A 22,978-nucleotide genomic window follows, 5' to 3' on the forward strand; every position below is an offset into this window, starting at 1 on the left:
TGTTCTCCTTAGAGCATTGTTATATTTCCGATTATTAATTTTGGGGCAAAATTGGGCAACCAAATGTAGCCTCTCGACGCTACGCTCCGACTGCATCACCGTCACGCCTGCAACAGACCCACCCACATCAACCCCAAGCCCTTCCTTGCTTGGGCGAACCAAATGTCCATCCCCCGTGAGCCTTATCCCGGTGGGATCCACCGAGTCATGGTTGAGGTTTCGCCCCCCCTGATGCGTGTCTCCTGGCCGAGCATAAACAGCCGCGCCTCGCACGCCACCGCAGGGACGTCTTCGATCCCTCGTCCGACCGACCCTGGCTCGCCCATCTCTCACCCTCTAATTAGCCCTAGATCGCCCTTTCCCCTTCCGATCCCCACTCGGATCTTCACCGCCGGCCTCCGACGTTCCCTGCCGGTTCTCCACCTCACCGCTGGAGCGCCCTTCCTCCGCCAGGTACCCCCTTCCTTCTCCTCCTCATTCGAATCTGTTGCTAGTTTCTGTATCCTGTTGAAGAAGCATGCTTCCCGATATTTGATGATTCGCCCCACAATCATCCTCTACAGAATCTAATTACTAATTTACGCGCGGTGATCTTTTCTTGAACCTTGGGCTGGAGATCGCAAGGACGATCTCGATTATGCCGATCTGATGGAGGGCGAATTGTTTTGTGCCAGAGAGGGGAGCAACGAACTCGTTTGAAGTAGAATTGATGTGTCGATCGTTGTTACTTTTTCGGGAGAGAATGTGACTTACCGTATGCATTCCTATTGCCTTTACCTGGCTCTAGATCCTTCTCCTTCACCCATCGCTTCCAAAATAAAGATGCTAAGCTTCTAATACGTATTGTATTTGGTGATCAAAGTACTGGAACCTGTTTCGATGATGTTATTCTCATACAATGCGACAGCTTCTAACCAAGTAAGATAGTAGACCAACCTCTTATGGTGAGAAGTTTTTGGAGTATTTCAACTCAGATACAAAATTAGATGAGGTGAATCATTGGTTGTTTGTTAGGAAACTAATGTAGAACATAGATTGATTACATAGGATATCAGGAGTATTGCAATAAGTGGGTATATGCTCACAAACTGGAGTTATATGTTGAATGTGGTGCCAAAGTAAGGAAGACATTTCCTCTTTTCTCTCTGAAAACAAAAATCAATGAAGTTTTGGTTTCTTTGAGTATCTCCACTTTTGTTTTCAACTATCCAACTACTATTTTTAATGTGGACCAACCTCGTACTTCCTGTCTCTTATCTTCCTGTTCTGAGAGCTATTTGCTTTATTTTGCTTGCGCTGGCCACCCTGATGTGGTCTACCTAAAATTACAGTTTGCAGTCATTGACCATGGCTTACTTTGTGTGAAATTTGATTTGTGTATGTTGTCATAATTTATTTGTTTGTGTTGATATAATGCCAGCAAATTTTGCATGTGTGGAAGAGTACACCCTTTTCTGTACTTTCTAACCTAAACTTACATTGCTGGTGTTAATCATGTTGTTTTCTTGCATTATCCTTTGTTCTACATAGTATCTTCTTAAACCTTAAGCTGTCTAGTTATGATGAGCCATATGGCTTCAGTTCCAAAGGCTATGACTAGCACATTTGCTGTTGATTTGCCAAGATGAATTAAAGATTAACCAAGTCTTTGAGTCTCATGACTTCTAGAGGACCAAGGGGATGTCAATGCGCTCCGACTACTAATTACAGAGGATGTAATTAGTTGTGGCAAAAGTGAATTGATGCTCCCGAATCCACGCTTTTAAGTGGAATCTGTTCATATTGGAACCCAGATCGATCAAATTCATAGCTAGCTTGATGATTTTTTATGTGCATCTATTCAAGGGAGTCAAATATGGTTTCATCCAAGTCTTCTTTGAGATATGACATAGGCCCAGTTGCAATCTTTCAAATGGGACTTCTCGTATTGTATAGAGTCCACCTAGGTGTTAATTAAGGATGAAAATCTGCCACGAAGTAAGAGTTGGATATTGGGGAATCAGAGATATGCTCTTGTATTTCTAGCAGAAGTACCCTAGATGGACTCTAATGTATCAAGAGTATACTGTGATACGAAAAGCACTGGAAGAAAGACAGATAAATGATATCTCATATTGTTTGACTCTTATCGAAGACATTAAATTCATAGAGTATAATAATTAAAAATTTATTTGTCTAACAAAGAGTGTGTTTCACCCAGTATCTTATATGAAGCTCCCTTAATCAGTTACATGCAAGCTCAACCTCATATCATATTACTTTGTGGTGTGTGACTATTCTGATGTTGCAAATTCCATTTGAATCTAATGGCCTCATCAAGGATGTAATTTAGCTAAAACTCTTCTTCTAGTTTATACACTTATCATATATTTGTAGCTTTAGTTTGGATAATTATTCGCTAGCTAAAAGAGCAACTAAATAGATACTAACACTTAAGCTTGAGAAATTTGCAAACTAGTTGTCTTCATCTTGAACAATGTTTAGTATTTAGGTCGTTTGTGCATTTGTGTCTTGAGTTTTGGGCAGTTCCAGATGTAGCAGAAAGAGATCATGAAGAAAGATATCTGAATAAGACTACTCTACGCATGTAGTGGCAATGTTGAAGGTTTAAGTTTGGTTTCATCTCTTTGATGGTCAGATTGTCCAAATCAGACCATGAGATAGGATTTGGAGTTTTGAATCTTGGCAAATTTTCAGAGGATACATTTATCAGGTAGGAACAAAATTAACTTGGTCATCAATGATTACCTGAAATCATCCAGATGGGTCCATCAACTTGGCTCATTTGACTTAAACATAAGTGATAATACAATAATTAACAATAATAACTGTCACATCATTTTGGTTGATCTTTGATATCTGGGTAGTGTTTAGATTGGTCATATATCCAAGAACTTGTAAATCTATGGTGACTTTGAGCCTTGAGGGTCATTTAGAAAGGATGAAAAAGAGATTACAGGGGAACCATTTCTCACATTTGTCGAACACCATAATTAACCTGAACTTTGGATCAGTTCTAAACGAGATGGTAACTTGCCTAAATAAACTGTTGGGTGCTTTATGTTCTAAATTGATGATCGATGTGGCTCTTAAACTTTATTAATGGAAAAAGTTTCACATTGAACCATTTGTTTTTTTTTTTTCATTTTATTGAATAAATTAGTTTTCTCAAAGTGTCGGTGGAATGATTTGCCATGTTCTTGTTATGCAATCATGTTGATCTATATCTTTGTAGTAGTTCTTACATTTAGTAAACATAGTACTATAGAAACATCTGGCTTATCAGGTATTTCTATTTTTTTACCATCTGGGCTTCTTAAATTCTCACTAAGCCTGCTTTATTACAAAGATTATACAGGTTGTATCTGGAGATCTGGATAAATCTATGATAGAGGTAGTTTGTTGTCTCCAGTAGACACATTCTCGACACGATTATGGAAAATCAAACTTCTCCAACAGAGAATTTGCTGATAAACAATGCAAATAACACTTCTCCTTCATCCTCTTCCATGTGCACTGATACTCAGAATCCTGGTATTTCTTTTTTTCAAAATGCGTCCAGTTTTGTCTTTGTTGCAGTTATTGTCCAAACAGAGTAATGCATTTTGTATTAGCAATTTCATAACAGAAATTTGTTGATGTTTTTTGTATAGTAAAAAAACCTACACGACAATGGGCTGCATGGACACGTCAAGAGGAAGAAAACTTTTTTAATGCATTACGACAAGTTGGCAAGGTTCTACTTTTAAATTTTTTTGTGCTGAAGTCATTCTTTGTTGTTCTCTGACTAGTTTTATTTTGATGTATCATTTTGTATATAGAATTTTGAGAAGATTACTTGTCGTGTTCAAAGTAAAAACAAAGATCAGGTATGTACTTTGCTTGCTATATCATCTTTTTCCAAAATGTTTACTTTAATAATTTTACTTTAATAATAACCTTTCTAGTGACTGGTAGTTGCTGAAGCCAACAATTTCTTTGCTTGCATATATTACAGTAGCTAATTTATTTTTTTGGTGATACACCATGCAATATGGTGCTTGGCCTTTCTAAACTTGTTAAAATGAATTGTATACGAGGAAGATCTTTATGGTAAAGTGTGTTTGTAATATATGTTCAATAATGAAATTTGTCACAGTATACATTTGCTAGAGAAAAAGAAATATCAAACAATCGACTGCTGATTAATCTAATCGCACCTATTGCATGCAACCAATATTATTGTTAACCTACTGTTGGAGATTGTGACACTTTCTGTGTGTGTTTTAGGTGTTGGAAGAAGAAAAAATTTCCCCTTCTTTTTGGATTGATGATTGGTTCATTTTCTTCTCATATGGTTTATAGACATTTATTGTTATTTATCTAGGGGTTCTTTTAGACAATATATAGTAAGATTTCATATGTGGTCGGGTGAAGGATTAAGATATTGCCTATAGTCTATGTCAAATATGGGGAAATTGATCTATGCTTGATTGGGATGTGCCAGTTCTCATGCCAAGCTTATTGTGTTGTAAATTTGATGTATGTCTGTCATGCACGTATCAGAACAATATGCTTTAATCCACATAGGAGCTCATACAGCATGTGGTGTCTCGCACCTCTAAAGTATTCTAGTGTTTTACTAGCACATTGATGTTCTTTATGATCTGATTTGGTAAATATTAAGGACTCCAATCCATAATTTCTGAGATTTTTGTTATAGTGGTGGAGCCCTGTCAACTCAAAGGTCATCCATCTGGAACAGAAGACAGGTTGAACCTTAATGAAGATGATTGATGATTATTTTTGCAATTGGTGGATGTATGAATGGGAATACATTTGTCAAACACAAATCAGTCTCGGCAAATGCAGCAGAAAAGAAAGCTTCTCTCTAATGAATGCTTGATCTAAAATAGGAGTATATGAAAACAAAGAAGATTTGATATAAATGGTATTAATTTACCATAAGTGGAAAAGCATTAACTTAAGATTTTTATATCCTGTTGTGCTGTTCTTCTTTCTTTATTTTACTCTTCCATCTCCTGTAATATGATGGGTCATAAGAAGATTTGTCTTTTAGCATGTTTTCCCTTGCAAAGTCACCAATAACTTAAAGAGCACAGCGAAGGAAATAAATTTCCTCTGTTCCTCCATCTTACACATCCATTTCAGTTACTTCTATTTATCTTGACCTTAACAACCGAGACCTTAGACCTTTCAGTGACAATATCTTTCCAGAAATTGTCAATCTTAGACTCCTGTCTGATCTCTCTACTATCTGTACTAGAGTCTCCTATGACCTCCTACCTTCCACTGACTTTGCTTTTGAGCCAGAGAGGCTGAAACAAGCTTCTTTGGCTCTGAATTGCCAGATATTTTCTTCCGTTCGATTAAGGCAGCATGCTGCTATAGACAGTGTGGAATATCATCAACACTTGATTGAGATGAGAGTATTGTCAATTACAGCAATATCACCTTTTCATCTAAAACAATTAAGATGTTCATGACGTTGAAAAGGGTGAAGAATTCTTAAAACTGTTGGAAATCAAAATTTCTTTATTCAAGAAAATTCACCACTAATGAAGTTACTATAAAAACAGTAGTGAAACCAAAGTTAGCAAAGCCGACTTACTGTTTATTGAGTTTTTTGCTTTGTAGGAAAGAAAGAACTCCAAGCACAATGTGTTTTCCACCTTTCTTACATTGCATTGCTATAATGAATTTGTTTTACATAGTTTTTTTGGTATATTCTTAGGATATTCAATGTTATAATTTCTTCCACATGAAGTGACAAATATTTTTTTATTTATATTTTACATTGCCAATTATTAAATTAAGTTGTAGTATGATATCTATTTGTGGTAGTTAAAAGTTGCAGAAAATGTGAAACAAGTGATTCATCATGTTCTTTTTCTTAGTTTAACTTACTGGATTACTATTTAATCTGCAGGTTAGGCATTATTATTATCGTCTAGTCAGAAGAATGAACAAGCTTCTAGGTCCCGGATTTTGTTTTGACGCTAAAAACTCGAAGGATACGAATGCTGCAATGCTCCGATGGTAATTACTTTGTATATTTAGGATGGACATTATTCCATATTTAAGATGGACATATTAAGTGTGTGTGTGCTACACAACTTTTCTATATTATTGCTCATTGGTGCTATTAAATGAGAACACTTGGTAATTACTTTGTATATTTAGGATGGACATTATTTTTCAATATTTAAGATGGACATATTAAGTGTGTGTGTGCTACACAACTTTTCTATATTATTGCTCATTGGTGCTATTAAATGAGAACACTTGGAAGTGTTGACAAACAGATTGGTGCTTTTAAAGTTCACTTAGTTAACTGCCCTTGCTTTATGGATGGGCATCACATAACCATGTTGACCTGTAACATCTTAGCTAGTAGGGGACTATCTCCTAGAGTACTGTCAAATTACAATATTATTTATTTTTGGTATCTTATATTAAGAGAGAGCTTGTTTTTGTTTTGTCATGGTGTTAAATTAATACATTAGAAGTGGAAGAGAAGAAAAAAAGTAAATAGCTTTTAGGAGACCCAGATAGTCTAATCTAAAGGTGACAATAGAATGTTCTCCCAAAACGGCATGACAAAGGTAGGAGCCTATAGCTTGGAAGAAAATGAACCTAATTCCTTGTAAATTTTAATGGCTAGTTAGACAAAGAGGGTAACAAGGATGTTCTTGTTGAGTGAAAATTTTGGGCCTTGCATAAAGAGAGTTGATGGTGGTGCTATAGAGTTCAAAAAGTAAGTATTGCAAATAGGTTAACATAAAATTGATCGCATTATAAAAATCTGAACTTTAGAAAAAAATAAAGTATCTAAAAGGGTTAATTACATATTACCTCATATAATTAGTTACTTTTAGCATTTCGATCTCTATACTTTCAAAAGTTACATTGAGATCCCTATACTTACGAAAGTGAAACATTTAATCCCGTTGCTCCAACAAAACCCTCCTCTATCTCTCTTGATTTTTTAACTTTGTGAAATTATCCTTTTAGCTCTGTATGATGATCTCAATGTTTCACTTTCGTAAGTGTAGGGATCCCAATATAATATTTGAAAGCGCAGGAATCGAGATGCTAAAGGTAGTTAATTACAATGGGTAATATGTAATTACCCCTATCTAAAAGGAGGCTAAAATGATGTGACTATGTCTAAGGACAACACTTATGATAGTTTTTATAGTTTAGTTAAATCTAAGAATGGGGAGGGTGTTGTATGCTCGCTAAAGTTGGAAAGAGATGCAAATATATACATATACATACATACATACATACATACATATATATATATATATATATATATATATATATATATATATATATATATATATATATATATATTGTGTGTGTGTGTGTGTATATAAAATTTTAGATACATAAATAATGAAGATTAAAGGATGCTAGTTAATTATATTGGAATGTGGAAGTGAGAGAGGATTATTTATTGGGCACTCAATGGATAAATTAGTGGTGAAGATAGAAAAAAAAAAGTGATAAGATTATAAATCATGAATTTGTTTGAAAAATTCAGGCAAATAGGTAAATGAGCCTTTAAAAAGAATGAAACAGGTTAGAGCATAGAATTAGATTGTATTCTTGTCGAGACTTGAGGAAATTAGATCAAAGGGTAGTTTGGTTAATTAATTTATTTGACATATTTTTTAAACTAATTAATTGACTATTTTACGAATTTTTTTGCCCAATCTACAATAATCAGATGGCTAATTTTGCTCAAATTGTAGGGAATATAAACTGATCAGATACACTGTGACTCTGAAAGAGGGTCATTGAGTGCATCAATTATAGAAGCTATTTATCTGATACGACTAGTGAAATCTATAAAGTAGGATTTCTACATGGTTTTTATTAACTTAGAAAAACCTATAGTAGAATCCTTAGAGGTATGTCGTGAGTTTTTAAAAGGAAGAACATGTTAAAGGTTGTCTACTGAGCTCTTATCATCATAGTGTTTGTATCAGTGACCAACTTTACTTCTTATCTTTTTGCCCAAATAAAACTTACTAGGTATGTTTGGGATGGATTTGCTTAATGAATTCCTTTTGTTGATATATTAAAGAGAGCCTGGTTGCTATTAGTTCAAAACATAAGTTGTGGAGATAAAAGTTAGAAACTAAGGTTCTTTAGATTAAGTAAAAGTAATTTGATTACATGATGTGCCAATTTAGTAAAACCAAGAGAAAATTAAAAGAAAGAGTTAAAACTGATGTTTAAGTTTCTGTAAGTATACAATTTATATAATTTGATCTATCATCTTTAAGAAGTAAAGATTAATGAAAGTGTTATCGATAGTGTTCAAGTAGGATGGTTAAAATGGAGAGGGGAATTGGTGGTATTATGTGAATCTTAATGAATGTTTAAGTTCTTTTATGGAGTGTCCTTTACTATAAAAGATTATATTGACATTATTTATCTAGGAAAACAACTAGAGAAGATGGTTTAAGGTGGTATGTACATGTTCGAAGAAGATTTATAGATGCATTTATGTAAGGCATGTCAATTAAGATCGTTGGGACACCCTTGGTTATGCTATATAATATTGTAAAAAAAAAAAGTGAATGAATCTATTATTTTCGGTCGCCCTCTATGAAGGTGACCATCTTCCGTAGAAACGTTTCTACCACAGAGTCAATTTGAGGGAATCTATATCATGAAGCATTTTTATCTACTCTTGGTTATATAGATATCATTGAGTATAAATCTAAGATCTGGTTTCCTACCATTATTGGTCATACTTCATATCCATGCTTGGAATTCATTACATTACTATAACAAATTACATTAAATACCTGAGCTAAATTGAAAACCAATAATGTGATACTTGAATTGGTGGGCTCCAAAGATTATCATCTATTGTGAAATGATGATAATTAGATCTCATTTTTCTTTGTATTATATGCTTTTTTACTTTATATAATTCTTACTAATTTTCGGAAGTTCTTGCTACCTTGTTTAATGTATGGCTGGTTGAGCTTCAATCATTTTTTACCTTGTGTGTTGTGAAGAATTATGATAATAGATGTTTTATATGCCAGGTGGTCTTTACTTGAAAAACACAGCTGTACTGCCTCAAAACTGCATTTGAAGCCCCGGAGATTTAAGATATTCATAGAAGCTTTGGTGAGTGCATATTTCCTAAGCATTTTCCTTCAGATTTAAGTTTCTCCCTTTTTGGTTTAATTTGATGATAAGCAGATAATTTGTTAAAATTTATGTTGTCACTTTGCTTTGTAGGAAAATCAACTTTTAAAGGACCGAAACAAGACTAGAAGAAAACGACTTCCTGAAGATATGTATTCTCCTACTTCAACAACCATTCTCAGTAAGGGTCCAGGAAATGACATTTATCCAGTAAAACTACTAACTGTTGAATCTCCAAGTACTAACAAATCAACAGCTTCTAGAGGGACCTTCCACAAGAACGATATGTTTTCAAACATGAATTGCAGGAGGGACTTGTCTAGTATGAGACCTCTGAGGCCAAAACGAAGGCCAGGTAATTTATGCATGTTCATGTTTGGTATAACATATAGTGAAATAACTTCTGAGTCTCTTCCTTCAATGTTCTTTTGCATGACCTAGCTTATTCCATGTTTTTTTATAATGACTAGGTTCTCAATTTAGAATGGTGTTTTACATCATTTTTTATTGTTTGTCTATCAGGTGTTGTTGCATCTGCTGAATATAAGAGATGGGAGAAGGCTGCAATTGCAGGTGTTTCTTTAGTTGCTGATGCTGCTGAAGAATTGGAACGAGCAACCAATAATATAAGTTTTTCTTATAGTGAAGAAACCTATCATGTGTTAGCAAACAAGATATGCACCAATACTGGTAAGGCCTGTGATTGACTGATGTTTTACTTGAGACATTATTTGACGATGCTTTAGCATATGCTTATCCAAGTTGAATGAATCAGATATGTTTGAATGCTCTGGTTCTTGTAGGAATTTGCTCAACTGAGATGGCCAAAGCAATCATAGAACCATCTTTAAAATTGAAGTTGCAATTGTTTCCTGTTGATGAACAGACTCTAAATGTACTGGAAAAGGTATATTAATGTTCTGAGGTCTCTCTCTACTAGTAATGGCTTTGAAATTTAACCTTAAATTTTTTTATCACACTTCGGATAGGCAGTAGTTCTTGTTAATGGAGGAATTGAGTGGGTGGGTGTTTTGTGTATGTGTGTGATCGAGCCACTGAGGTCAATCTTACTCTATCGAATCCTTCAACCAAAGCATGACAAGATGTATTTAGCATGTTTATTTGTACTCATATTACCTCAGTCAAACAAGAAAACAATTAAGCTCATTGTCTTCACTTTTGCCTAGGATGGGCACAATCCACATTTGGAGCTCACCTTAAGCGGTCGGAAAAGGATATCATCAGTGGTGGAACATCTCAATCGGAAATGGGGTGACTCAAGCGTAGCAGTTGGAGAAATCATGCTTTTTCCCTTCTCTGTTAAGCAGGAAGACTTGGCAAGTTCCAAAAGGTGGACATCAAAAGATACTGTTGTTAGTGCCGCAGATGTATATGCTACTGTTGGCAGTCCTGCCATTTTTCGTTTAAGGTACAAAACAAGCATAAAAGAACACTCAGAATCAGAACTTGATTAAATTGTGTTAGTATGTTTCTGACTGATATCCTGTGTCAAGGTATGGCTGGTTCTCCACTGCAGAAGCTGGGTCTGAGGGTATTGAAGTTTCTCATACAACTCTTTGTCCTGATGACTGTTTGCATTCAGAAGACACTGAGAATGGTAATATCATTACGCATTTTCCTTACCATAGATTTTGATTCTCCACAAGTTACATCTTGAAACAACCTCTGGAATGTTCAGAAAATCAAGCAGTCTCAGTAAAAGATCTTGCAACTTCAGTTGTTGATCTCCCTGAACCTCCTGAGGCGGATTGCGTACAATGTGAGGAGAGATTTCCTGAGCCTTTACAACCATCCTATGGTGAAAAAGCCAGAGCTCAAAGTAGTTGGAAAAACAAGGATGTGGTACTAAAATTTCCCGTGGATTCAATGTTATCTAGCCTGCTTTCAGCCACTTGTTCAGTTAATCATTAAAATGTTCAATTGTCTGTGTTACAGGTTAATACAGAAGAAATTTGTGTCCTGATGTCTGCTGGAGAATGGGCTGATAGTCTCACCAACATTAGTGTTGGAGATTTGTTGAATGAGGCATCTAAAGCTGCTAACTCAAAACATATGAATTTCCCCAATCAACCATCTGTTTCATGTCTTAAACAGGCCTCATTTAGCTGTGATTCGTTTGATGCAGCTATTGCTGCCCATATGTCTGGTCATCATTTGTCATCCCTTTCGGATAAGGCATCACAACCATCTATCTGGGATGCAGAAGAAACTTGTGATGAATTTTCTTTTCAAATGCTTTCGGCTCAGGCACAGGAGAGATTGAAACCTGCAAGTAGCACTTGTACAGATGGTGATGAACAGTTTTCTTCTAAAAGTTCACCAGGAATTCAGAATTTTCTTAAGGTTTGTCATGTGCAACTATGTTATACTCGTTTTGAAGATAAAAAAATTGTTGTTGAAACATTAGCATAAGTTGCAATTCCTTCTGTTGGTAGGATTTTGGTGAACAGAGATCCAAAGATGATCCTCGTTGTGACAAGTCTGAAGTTGAGACTTGTAAAGATCGTATTTCCAGTGATGGTTCTAATCATGAGAAGGATCCCTGTCTTGCAGATATCTATTGGGTATCTATTTTTTGCCAGCATTTACTTGTCGGCTTTTTTGAGATCACTTTCTAATTTACATGTTCTTTTTTTCCTTGATTTGCAGTCAGATTCTTTAGGGCCACTGGACTTGGATATGCCTCGCTCTAAATTTCAGGGGCAAGATCTAATTTTTAGCGACAGTCTGAGCCTCAGTAGCCTGAGTCGCTTGCTAGCCAACAGCCTCGACGAATTCCAGAATTGCTCGCTGTTTTGTCTGGATAGTAAAGACCCTGCATGACAGTAAGTCTCCTAAAATGATCATCAGCTCTGACTGTATGACTGAAATGCTATTTACCTTTAAAATGTTGGCCATAGGTAAAAAGAGTAAAAGAAGAGGGTGGGCTATAGGAGATGGGGAACTTGTCTCTTATCTACATGGCTTGTGGAAGCTATGCAGGCAAAGTATGTGCTTTTTGTACATAAATAGGGTGCTGTAAACATGTAGCCCATGAAAGGTTCTACTAGCTTTGAACAACAGTTCTTGTTCATCACCTGCTAAAATTTATTAGCTCCAGTAAGTAAACATGAGCATTAGTAGTCCAGGACCTGCTATTAGGAGGAAATTTGGAAGCCCTCCTGAGTTCCATATGAAGCATGGTATTGACTTGGTATGACCAAACCCTGCTGATAGGAAACAATATTTCTGCATGATATTTTCTACATTTGACACACAACTAATCTTGAATATACTCACTCTTTATATATTCTAGCTCACAAAATCCTGCTTGAAGACTAATTTGTTTTGGTTGCATTATTATATGCTGTCAGTTGAGTTTTGGCATTAGTATGTATTGCCTCCGTGCTGCTCTCTTTTTCTAATACAGGTCAACGATAACATGGGGTCCCAAAACCGAACCAAGGTATGCAGCACATCAGAAATTCATGATGGTTGTGATCCCATCAATAAATACGAGTTGTTTGTTATGCTTTATTCTTCTTGATCTTGGAAGTCATTATATCAGTGTATGATATGAACTACTTCGTTTTAAACCAGTAGAATGACATGGGTGGGGAAAAAATTTGAACCTACGGCTGATTAGGGTGGTAATGTTGGGCTGCGGATCAGGTTGTGTTTGAAGTTATACTGGCTAGATGAGAGGATGTGGAAACAGTTGCAGCAGCTTGTTTCTGCCTTCAGGATATGCACTTGGTAGAATTGATTCGTATAGTGGAGGAGCTCAAACCCAGAGCCTATAAGTGAATAATATTCATTCCGTCAGTCTGGTCAAATCTTGGACCACTGGATCAGTGGGCCAATTAATCATATTTCATGTTTGAGTTGTTTATTGTGTTAAAAATATAAAAATGGATTAAGAATGTTATGATTTTTTCTAAACGATATAGTGAAAGAGGATGATAGAGGAGAATGTGTGTTGAGGGTTGAGAGTAACTTATATAATGAAATTTTCTTACATCTTTTAATAAATGACTTATGCTCCTTATAAATAGGAAGTGGGCAAGCAAGGAGAGTACAAACAAAAGAGTGAAAAAAATTGAGTCTCAAAATCTCTGTATCACCTTAACTAAGGGTGTTTTCATAAATATTGGGTTTAACAATGGGTCAATATATGTGGTAACATTTTTTTGACATCAATCTTGATCTTTTATATGGTAAAAGAGTAACCTTATCATTGGACTAGGACTATGCCGCCTTTGCTAATAGATATTAATATTTCTTGTAGAGAAATTTTCAGGAAACAAAATTTAAATTTGGCTTTTCCATTTCTTTTTTTCAGATTGAGTTCTCCATTTCCATAATATCCATGGAGAGTTCATTTCTGTTTCAAATGAATTAAATGTTCTTATGTTGAAAAATACTTGTTTTGCTATCGAAACCCCCAGTTGGGTTAGATCAGATTGATTAAAAAGTGTCCTTGACGGAGTTACAACACTAGTTTATCGAACCAGTTACAGTAATATTTTTTTAACAATACTATAAGTTCATTTAAGAATATTATGACACTGTATTTCTTATTGTCATTCTTTGTCCACGGATGAATACAAATGTTATGAGGGTTTTTTTTTTTTTTTTTTCAAAATATATAGATCTAAATTTAAGGTTACATTAAAAATGTATTAATTTGTTATATTTTATTTTTAAGATATGCTAAGATATTCTTAATTTCTGTTAAATTGTTTTGTACAATCTTAATATGTATAGTAAGGTCAATAATTAAAATTTATACGGACTTGAACTAACTAAATCTCATCACAGTGCCATTGTACAGAGTTGCAGTGTTTAGATTCAATGATCAAGAATATTGTAATTGATTATTTTGGAATATGTCTAGGCATTCTTAACTTTCATCTAACATCATTCAAACTTCCATACAAATTATTTTAGGAATTGTTAAGATTGATGGGGATTTGAAATAAGGCCCAGGTGAAAGTCTCTTTGGATTGAGTTATAACTTTTTTATTACTATAAACCATATTTAAGATTATTATAGTTGATAGCGTCTTTTTTTCTGTTGTTATTTCATATAATAAATAAAAATAAATACTATAAGGTTTTTAAGTATCCCAAAATATATCCTAATTTTCATCCACTTCATGAGCACTCAATAAAATTATTTTTATAAAGCCTCGAAATGTATAATAAAATGGATGAGGATTTGAAGCAATCCGAGGTTGGTTTCGGTGTTGAACCACAGTAAGTGCACAACCAGGTATCGCGTCTCACTTTTTTTATCATAATTTTTATATGAAATGAATTTTAAAATACATAGACCTAAGCTTAAAATTAAGTGAAGAATGAAGATAGATATATCATTCTTTGATTTGGATTATGTCAAACTAATCTTAATTTTCATCCAAAAGAATTTTGAAATAGATCATTTTTTGAAACCCCAAAATGTATGACAAGAGTGACTATTTATGGTTGGTAGGGATTTGGTTATGGTAAATTTTCTTACTGAATTAAAACATTAGAGCTCCATTCAGGAATGCTAATAACTTTTTCTCAAAAAAAAAAAAAAAACTAGAATCAATTTGGTCTAACACTAAACTGGTTCATATTACAACCTCTCTATTTTGGTGGGAAAATAGTTGCTTGGTTGACCAATAGGAAGGGGCCCATTAGGGGATCACGATGTGGGAAAAGCCCACAAACTTGGGATATTTCCTAGGAAATCACCCATTTTAATATTGTTTTATTTTAAAATATTTATTTTAGTTTTATAACAACATGAACAAATGTAGTTGGAGGATAAGTAATTTGGCTATAGGTAAAGACAAGTAATTATTTAAATACAGCATGATTATATTTACACATTGAATAATAAAATATTTTTTGGGAATCTCTCGCAAAAGCCAAAAGTTTTCTTAGAAAAAAAAGAGATCCTAGTAGAAAAAGAAGGGGAAAAGAAAAAGCTTTTCTAGGTAATTCACCGGCAACCAAATACAATGCTTAAATCCGCTTAATCCTAATGGTAATTATGAGAAGAAGAAGAAGAAGAAGAAGAAGAAGAAGAAGAAGAAGAATAATAATAATAATAATAATAATAATAATAATAATAATAATAATAATAATAATAATAATAATAATAATAATAATAATAATAATAATAATAATAATAATAATAATATCCTCTATTGGTCGCATACAACGTGACTGGCTTTTCCGTAATATCATCCATATCCCGAGGCTTTCTTGGTGAAATTACCAGCTTCAATGAAGCTGGGGAGAGACGACACTTTTTGTCGTCGTTGCAGTCGGAAGGAGATGCTAAAAAAGGCTGAGGACGCGACAGGGCTCGCTGATTCGCCGCCGATGGCACCAAAACGATCGATCGCAACCCTGCTGGGCCCAAGTCTCTGCTTTCTTCTGAATCTCTCCTCCAGATCTCTGCTTCCGATCGTTCCTTAGATCTCTCTCTCTCTCTCTCTCGCTCTCTCTCCCCTCTGCCCTAAGCTTCGGAGTTATCTTTCACCGTCGGGAAATGGTGGCAACCACTTCGTTTTTGCTGGGAGGGTGTTAGAGGGTAGGGGGATGGCGTCTGACGGCGGGAGTGAAGCGATCCGACCGGCGACGGCGGAGGAGGAGGCGTCGAAGAGGAACACCGACTGCGTCTATTTCTTGGCATCACCTTTGACCTGCAAGAAGGTATCTTTCCTTCTCTCTCTGGTTTTCTTCTAGCTGGAAGCGTTGCCAACTTTCCGCTTCTACCGCATGAGTTCGGTCTCCAGGACTGATGTGTATATCCCCCGTTGGTGTTTCCCATGAGCACTTGTCGGCGCTTGGTGAAACCCTAGAATTTTTTGGGTGGTGTGGAAACATGAAGCTGGGGATGGTTGCTGAAAGTTAAGTTTGGTCGTTCATGGTATTATATTGTGTGGTCTTTTGGGGGTAACGCCATCGGTTTGGAAAAAGGAAAGCTTGGTCTTGATGAACCAGTTTTGTTATTATGGTTGCCCATGTGACACAGGCTACTACTATTTTTGCATATATTGTATTAAGTTTTCAGATTGGAGAAGTTACTACTATGCTGCATATGTTCCTTGCGTGACTAAAAATTTAATTAAAAGTAATAGTCACCCAGTTTTAGGTGATACTTATATGCTACTTACATTGTGGCAGATGTGGTCTCTTATCCTGCGGTCCATGTATCTCCATATTTTTCATGTTGTGCCCTTTTATTTCTCTTCGTTCATTATTGTCTGCAATTGTATCTATAGAGATTTTTTTTTACAAGTGGAACTACATGTGAACAGGCTTGTGTTATCGGCTAGTTTTGTGCATCATTTCGTTTTGATACACATTTTGGTCTAAAATGTAACTGAGCTTTGGTCATTCAGGGGAGTGACTGTGAGTATCGGCACAATCAGGGAACCAGAATGAACCCAAGGGATTGCTGGTATTGGTTAAAAGGGAACTGCCTCAATCCAAAATGTTCATTCCGCCATCCGGTAAGTCTCTTCTCATTTTCTTGTTTATGTAGTATATATGTGCATGAGTTCTGGCATTCTCTAAAAGGAGATTTTGCATCATGTTAGTGTGGAGATGACACTCCATTTTGGACATCCACATGAGTTAGGACCTGCAAGCATCACATGATGAATGTCATGTGATGAATATGAAATATCATTTGGGACATGAAAGTTTTGTGCTAACCTTGTTCCAAAATGAACATCACATGATTATTAAAAAGGCACATTCACTGAATTCCTTTAGCCTTTGTTTTCAATTACTACCATGTTGCACGTGAAGCTCATTTTTGTTCTTTTTCAGCCACTTGATTCCTGGTTTGCAACACCGATGCCTTCCTCAGGACCACTTCAACTTCTTCAAACTGCACCAACAACACAAATCCCAGCTGCATGTGCGCCTCTTAGTAATAATATCAATAAGAAAAGTTCTCCCTGCTACTATTTCCAAAGGGGCAGTGTTTGAAAGGTGAATGGTGTCCTTTTATTCACGAGCCACAGGAATTTAGCAGTTCTGTCTTGCAACAGGTTGCAAAAGCTTCTACATGTCTTGCTGAACCACCAGCAACCATTAAGGATACACAGCAGAACATCAATATGCAGCAGAATGCTGTCAAACTTAATCGTGATAAACCAAAGGCAACCGATGAAATGCCAGTTATAATGCCACCTGTTAAGGTAGTCATCAAAGACAAGAATGCTTCTGAAGATGACTTATTAGATCATAAAGTGCTTCCACCTAATTCATTGAATGGTGAACCTCCTGCACTGCCACATAATCCACATAATTTTGTTCCCACTAGCGGTGCCTGTTCTGTGAATCATCAGTTACAGCCTTTAGATGAGCAACCCGTGGTTGGCAGGGATACTGATGAGTTATTGCATGAATACTCCCCTGGTTTTGATGTACTAGTGGAAGATGATATCGAGGATCCGGATTTCTTTCACAATGAAGATAATTTTGGAAGGGTGTCAGCTCATAGTGGACAGCACCTGGAACCTGAAAATGAGCGCCATAGGGATTACGAACCTATGACCAGAATTGAAAGGGATCCATGTAATGGGATAGACAAATATGACAATTATGAGCAAACACAAGGTAGATATGGTTGGGATCCGAAGACTTCTGACAGAATCTTGGACAAACCATCATCACTTGAAAGAAGGGTGCTTGACAACGAGACAATACTTGGTGGGATGGATGACTCAGATTTGCGCCATCAGCTACTTAAAAAACGAAAACTTAATGGTTCAAGGTCTACTGGTGGTTTTGATGGTCATGGTGACTACTACCAGAGGGACGACTTGGATGCTGAGAAGAGAGATTATGGTCGACATTCCCGAGATCAAAGGCAATTTTCTCCAGAGAAATCAATGAGCATTCGTCTACAAGGTAGGATAACATTTCCTGGGCGGTCTTCAGTAGATATAGCCAGCAATTTGAACTTGGAGAAAGAGAGAGGCAGGAGACCTCGAGACACACACTCACCAGTGAGGCGAATGAACCACCAGACAAATCGTCCTGGGAGAATAAAACAGCAACTAAGTGAGGATTTCAGCAAAGACACAGCCACAAAGAGTATTAGGAATAAACCAACTATAGGAGATGACACAAACTCTCCAGATTTTGCTGGTCCAAAATCTATTGCAGAGATGAAAGGTGCAAGGATTAATGGACACTCCTATGAGCGTTCAATCAAAAGTATCATTGCTAATACCAATCTGAACAGAGTGAAGACTGGACAAGTAGAGAGGCTTCAGGAATCAGAAGATTCTTTATCGTTTGAAGGTCCAAAGCCACTGAGTGACATCCTGAAGGGGAAAAGGGAGTTGGCATACACAGACAGTGAAATTTCTACTGGTCAGCATGAAAACATTCAAGGTGGTGGGGAACCTGCTGTCAATGATTCTGAGCTTGTAGCACCAAGTTTGCAATCTGTTACTCCATTAGATGCTGAAAAAGAAACAAATTATACAATTGACAACCATAAAAGGCACAAGTTTAGAGCAGATGATGATGAGAACCTAACTAATGAAGGTCAGTCTTCAGCCAAAGCTGATGATGTGGAAATCGAAGAGAACGTAGAAGATGAACTGGAAAACTATAATCAGAGGGATGAGGACTTTGGTCATGGTGACGAAAACACATTTCAGGGTGACGAAGATGAGTTTGACGACGAAGATGACTTTGCTAGAAAGGTCAGTGTCATGATATCTTGAAAACTGATGTAACAGGTATCAGTTTTGCATATCCTGTTGTTGAAGAGGCCTCAATCGGTCAATAATGTGATCTTTTGAATCTCTTGGAAGATAATGATGGCACTTGCCAATTTTTTTTTTAGAAGCACATAGTCCCAAAGCATTTCTCTTCTTTCTGGTTGACATAGAGGCTCAATGGAATGATAGCATGCTGAAGAATCACAAGTCCTCTTCAGTTGTTGAATCTTGTTTGCTGCTCAGTTTTACTGATTTTTGTTCTTTGGAACCTTGGTTGTGTAAGATGCCTCGCATTGCAAGGTATTTGTTCTGTTTCAGTGCACCAAATAGATAAGTAATCAGTCACTTCTCCGGGGTATGTTCTGCTCACCAAAATTCTCAGAGTTGTTGATATGGTAATGTAACTGTGAGAGTCCCATCATCCATATATCTGGGTGGAGACAATATCGACTTCACAATGTTGAGAAATTGTGGCAGCAATTTCCTGTATTGGACATGATAAATCAGAAGAAGAAAGAATGTTGTATTCATGCTCTCAGTATGAAATCGACGTTCCCTCCTTTTCATGAGTGATTGATTTCAAGTTGCTTGATATTTAATTTGTATTGGAGGGAGGTTAATTGGAAATTAATTAATTCTCCTCTATATGAAAAAAATTAATTAATTTTTCTTATCCCTCGTAAACCTTATTCAGAGATTTATTTAAGGTTAATTATAATTTAATTATTACTTTTAGTTATTATATATGTTTATTATCATAATTTAGTCATATATTCAAGTCTACTAGTATACTTTGACTTATTATACTATAGTTAAAGTATACATTAATGTTTATGTATTGTTCAATCTATATTTCATAGAATAATGAGAAAAATATTTTTAAAATATATATAATTTAATTTTAAAAGTTAAAAATATAAATATATCATTTATCATATTTATGAAACATAGATATTATTAATCTATCACTAAGTGATAATAATATATTTATGAAGTGTACTTTCATTAAGTGAGAGGATTATTGACTTGGGTATTATAATCCTCGTATCTTAATAAAAATTTTATCATCGAAATCTTTTATTTGAATAGCTTTATATATTTCTATTGTATTTCTTCCTAAGTTTACTTCCTATGTTACTTAGATTATATTTTGTAAAAATTTTTCTCTGTGTACAACTCGTTTCGCGTACATCAAATTTTATCCAATTATATTGGTTATTACATGAGAATATATGAAATATACTTTCTCACTATTGATATATAAAATATATTATGCATAAAGTTAGACGGTCGATTATATCACTAATTTAATCAATGATTTTCACTTATATAATGCTTCAAATGATGTCATCTTAATCGTTCGCTAGTAATTATTATTATAGATAAATTCTATCAAAAATATATATTTGCTCTATGATTCCTTGAAGTGTAAGACACAAGCTTTTAGTATATCATCTAATATCTAATATCTGAATGATTTTTTTTATTGACTATTTATCTAAGGATGAAAAATCATGCTAAAAGCTAATTTTATCCATAATGCCTTATGTAGACTCCTCTAAAATCTTGATGTGAATCTGGAATCTTTATCTAACATAATAGATATTGTCATTCCATGAAGTCTAATTATCTCTTGGATATATAATTAAACATATTGATCCACGATATAGTTAACACAAATGAGTAGAAAGTATACTATCTTAGGCATTCTATCCACAAATGACCCAAATTTCATTATGTCCCTTGCTGGTGTTAGGCAAACCCATGATAAAATCTATGTTGAGATTTTTTCATTTCAATTCGGGTATTTACAATGGTCTCAAGGTACTTGTTGGCTTCTGATATTATATTTTTATTTATTGATATATGAGATACTCTCAACAAATTATATTATCTCTTTTCATTCTTGGCCACCAGTAATACTCTTTTATCTTTGTATATTTTGGTTGTTCTACGGTGCACTAAGTATAGAGATGAGTGTGCTAGTCATAGATGCACTGCAAGCCAATCAACATATATGACTTGACGCGTAGTCTTTTTGTTTATTATTTGATATTTTATTATTTTATATTGTATATTGCATGAATATATTGTGATGTCCATATATTTGTGCAATGAGAATCAGATCGTGTGAGATCGATTCGTCTTTAAATACAGATCCTAAATTATCTCAGTCATAGGTTACCTGAAAATGTCATTAAGATAACCATACAGACTGGTGTGTTGTATACTCATCCATATGATGGATGTAGTTGGTCTCATAGCTGCTCGTGCGGGGACACTAGGGATTCAATGCAGGTGCTCATTGGAGAATGAGTTTATTGATTGATCCGCTCACGGAATGCTAAATGGTTGATGATGTCTTATTCTCCAATATTGATTCCGTCATCCCAGTGGTGTATCTGGTCTTTAGACTTGAGACACCAAGGATGTTATATATGAGTACTCAACTCTTTGATACCAGACTTATAAGTTTGGAGGTTCCATATCTAGCACAATCGGTCATCAGAAGTGGTAGCTAACCTTACGAGGGCTATTGAGTATCTATAGATGATCATTTACTCTCGGTATCATGAGAGAAAGATCTCATATGTTTTTGCTCAGACAAATCCCTAGCCAGGGTCATTCGGATTGAGAGAGAAAGAGTTCTCCGGGAGAATTCGATTAGAGCGAGACTTAAGTAGAAACTATATGAGTTTGATAGTACCATGACCGGTATACAGTCTCTAGGGTATTAGATGGATAAGGAACTATAAATACATGGTAACTAAGGACAGATATGTCCAAAGGATTAGATTCCCTTATATCGTTTGGGGACTACGGCGTAGTGGCCTTGTACGTCCGTAGTCGATAAGTCAAGTGAATTATTATGGAGATAATAATTCACTGAACCACAAGGAGTTCTGATAGGTATGATTCACGGCCAGCTCGATATTGGGCCTAGAGGGTCACACACATATGGTAGCCGTTGAGACGAGTAGAGGTTCCGATATGAGATATCTGTCGAACCCTCTATCTTATTAGATATCCAATAAGCTCCTAAATTATTGGATCCTATGAATGAGATATAATAAGAGCCAATAAGAGATCATTGGATAGAGATTCACTAATCTAAGAGGCTTGGGTAGTTGAATGAAGATCCAATACCCAATATGGCAGGATCCATTAGGGTTAAGTTGACAACGAGCCTCTATAAATAGGAGGGAATCAAACAGGTTGTCACATTCTATTCTCCTCTCTCATCCTTCTCAAAGAGGAGCGTTGTCACAGCCCTACTGTGTTGATCACCATTAGAAAGAAAGATGCTTGAACTCTTTCGTCCTCTCTTACTGATCTATAGAGATTTAGGGATATGCGATCTCCCTAAGTAACACAACTATCTCATGCATAGTTTTTCAGTTTTATAGATTTTGCGCACCAATATTCCCACGACGACAAACACTTATTTAGAAAATTTGGGGATTTTGTTTTTTATTCTTCCGCTGCACATGTGATGCCTCTCTTGGATTTCGCTACAGAGTGTGCCTCTGTTAAAGAATTTTGCTTTATGTCAAGCTTCTCTAGTACACATAATCTACCACAAAATCTGATTAAATCTTCACTAATGTAAAAATCTTTTCCCTTTGCTACCTTTATGCTTCGATCGATTCAAATAAGGGTCTCTGACCTATAGCTCTTTAATTTTCCTCAAAAGGGTTGGGTACGATATTCTCTCAATTAAACTTTTAAAGATTATCTCATATTCAAATTTGTACATTTTTATATTGAGAGGTCTTTGAACCATTGATAAAGTAGCTAAATTAACTGATTTTCTACTCAATGTATCAGCAAATACATTCGCTTTCCTATGATGATAATTCATCATATAATTCTAATCTTTTGCCAACTTCAGTTATCTCCTATATCCCATATTCAACTTCTTTTGAGAAAATAAATATTTCAAACTTTTATAATCAGTATATATTTTATATTTCTCCGTATAAAGATAATATCACTAAATTTTTAAGACAAACACCATCGTTATCAACTCTAAATTATGCTCATGATGTTTT

At 35.4% G+C, this 22,978-nt stretch overlaps 1 protein-coding gene and 1 pseudogene across 4 annotated transcripts; both read left to right on the top strand.

Annotated features, from left to right (window-relative positions):
* Positions 1–259: 259 nt before the first annotated feature.
* Positions 260–12,485, top strand: LOC135584026 (TSL-kinase interacting protein 1-like). Of its 3 annotated transcripts, XM_065111436.1 has the most exons (17): positions 260–453; positions 3,350–3,534; positions 3,654–3,736; positions 3,822–3,869; positions 5,930–6,039; positions 9,072–9,156; positions 9,271–9,358; positions 9,434–9,532; positions 9,700–9,867; positions 9,981–10,084; positions 10,365–10,606; positions 10,692–10,795; positions 10,877–11,040; positions 11,134–11,541; positions 11,634–11,762; positions 11,848–12,023; positions 12,099–12,485. In XM_065111436.1, exons 2-16 carry the CDS (start codon positions 3,435–3,437, stop codon positions 12,019–12,021), a joined length of 2,106 nt encoding a protein of 701 aa, XP_064967508.1. In that variant the 5' UTR covers positions 260–453; positions 3,350–3,434; the 3' UTR covers positions 12,022–12,023; positions 12,099–12,485. The 3 variants fall into 3 exon arrangements, with proteins under 3 accessions (XP_064967508.1, XP_064967499.1, XP_064967504.1); XM_065111427.1 differs by having other exon boundaries at positions 9,271–9,532; XM_065111432.1 differs by having other exon boundaries at positions 3,359–3,534; positions 9,271–9,532.
* Positions 12,486–15,635: 3,150 nt separating this feature from the next.
* LOC135614273 (zinc finger CCCH domain-containing protein 32-like) lies at positions 15,636–19,284 on the top strand (annotated as a pseudogene). The gene is made up of 3 exons (XR_010487471.1): positions 15,636–15,888; positions 16,581–16,691; positions 17,014–19,284. The product of XR_010487471.1 is annotated as a zinc finger CCCH domain-containing protein 32-like (transcript).
* The last annotated feature ends 3,694 nt before the right edge of the window (positions 19,285–22,978 follow it).

Source organism: Musa acuminata, chromosome BXJ1-3 (genome assembly GCF_036884655.1).
Source record: "Musa acuminata AAA Group cultivar baxijiao chromosome BXJ1-3, Cavendish_Baxijiao_AAA, whole genome shotgun sequence".
In the NCBI taxonomy this organism is placed as follows: domain Eukaryota; kingdom Viridiplantae; phylum Streptophyta; class Magnoliopsida; order Zingiberales; family Musaceae; genus Musa; species Musa acuminata.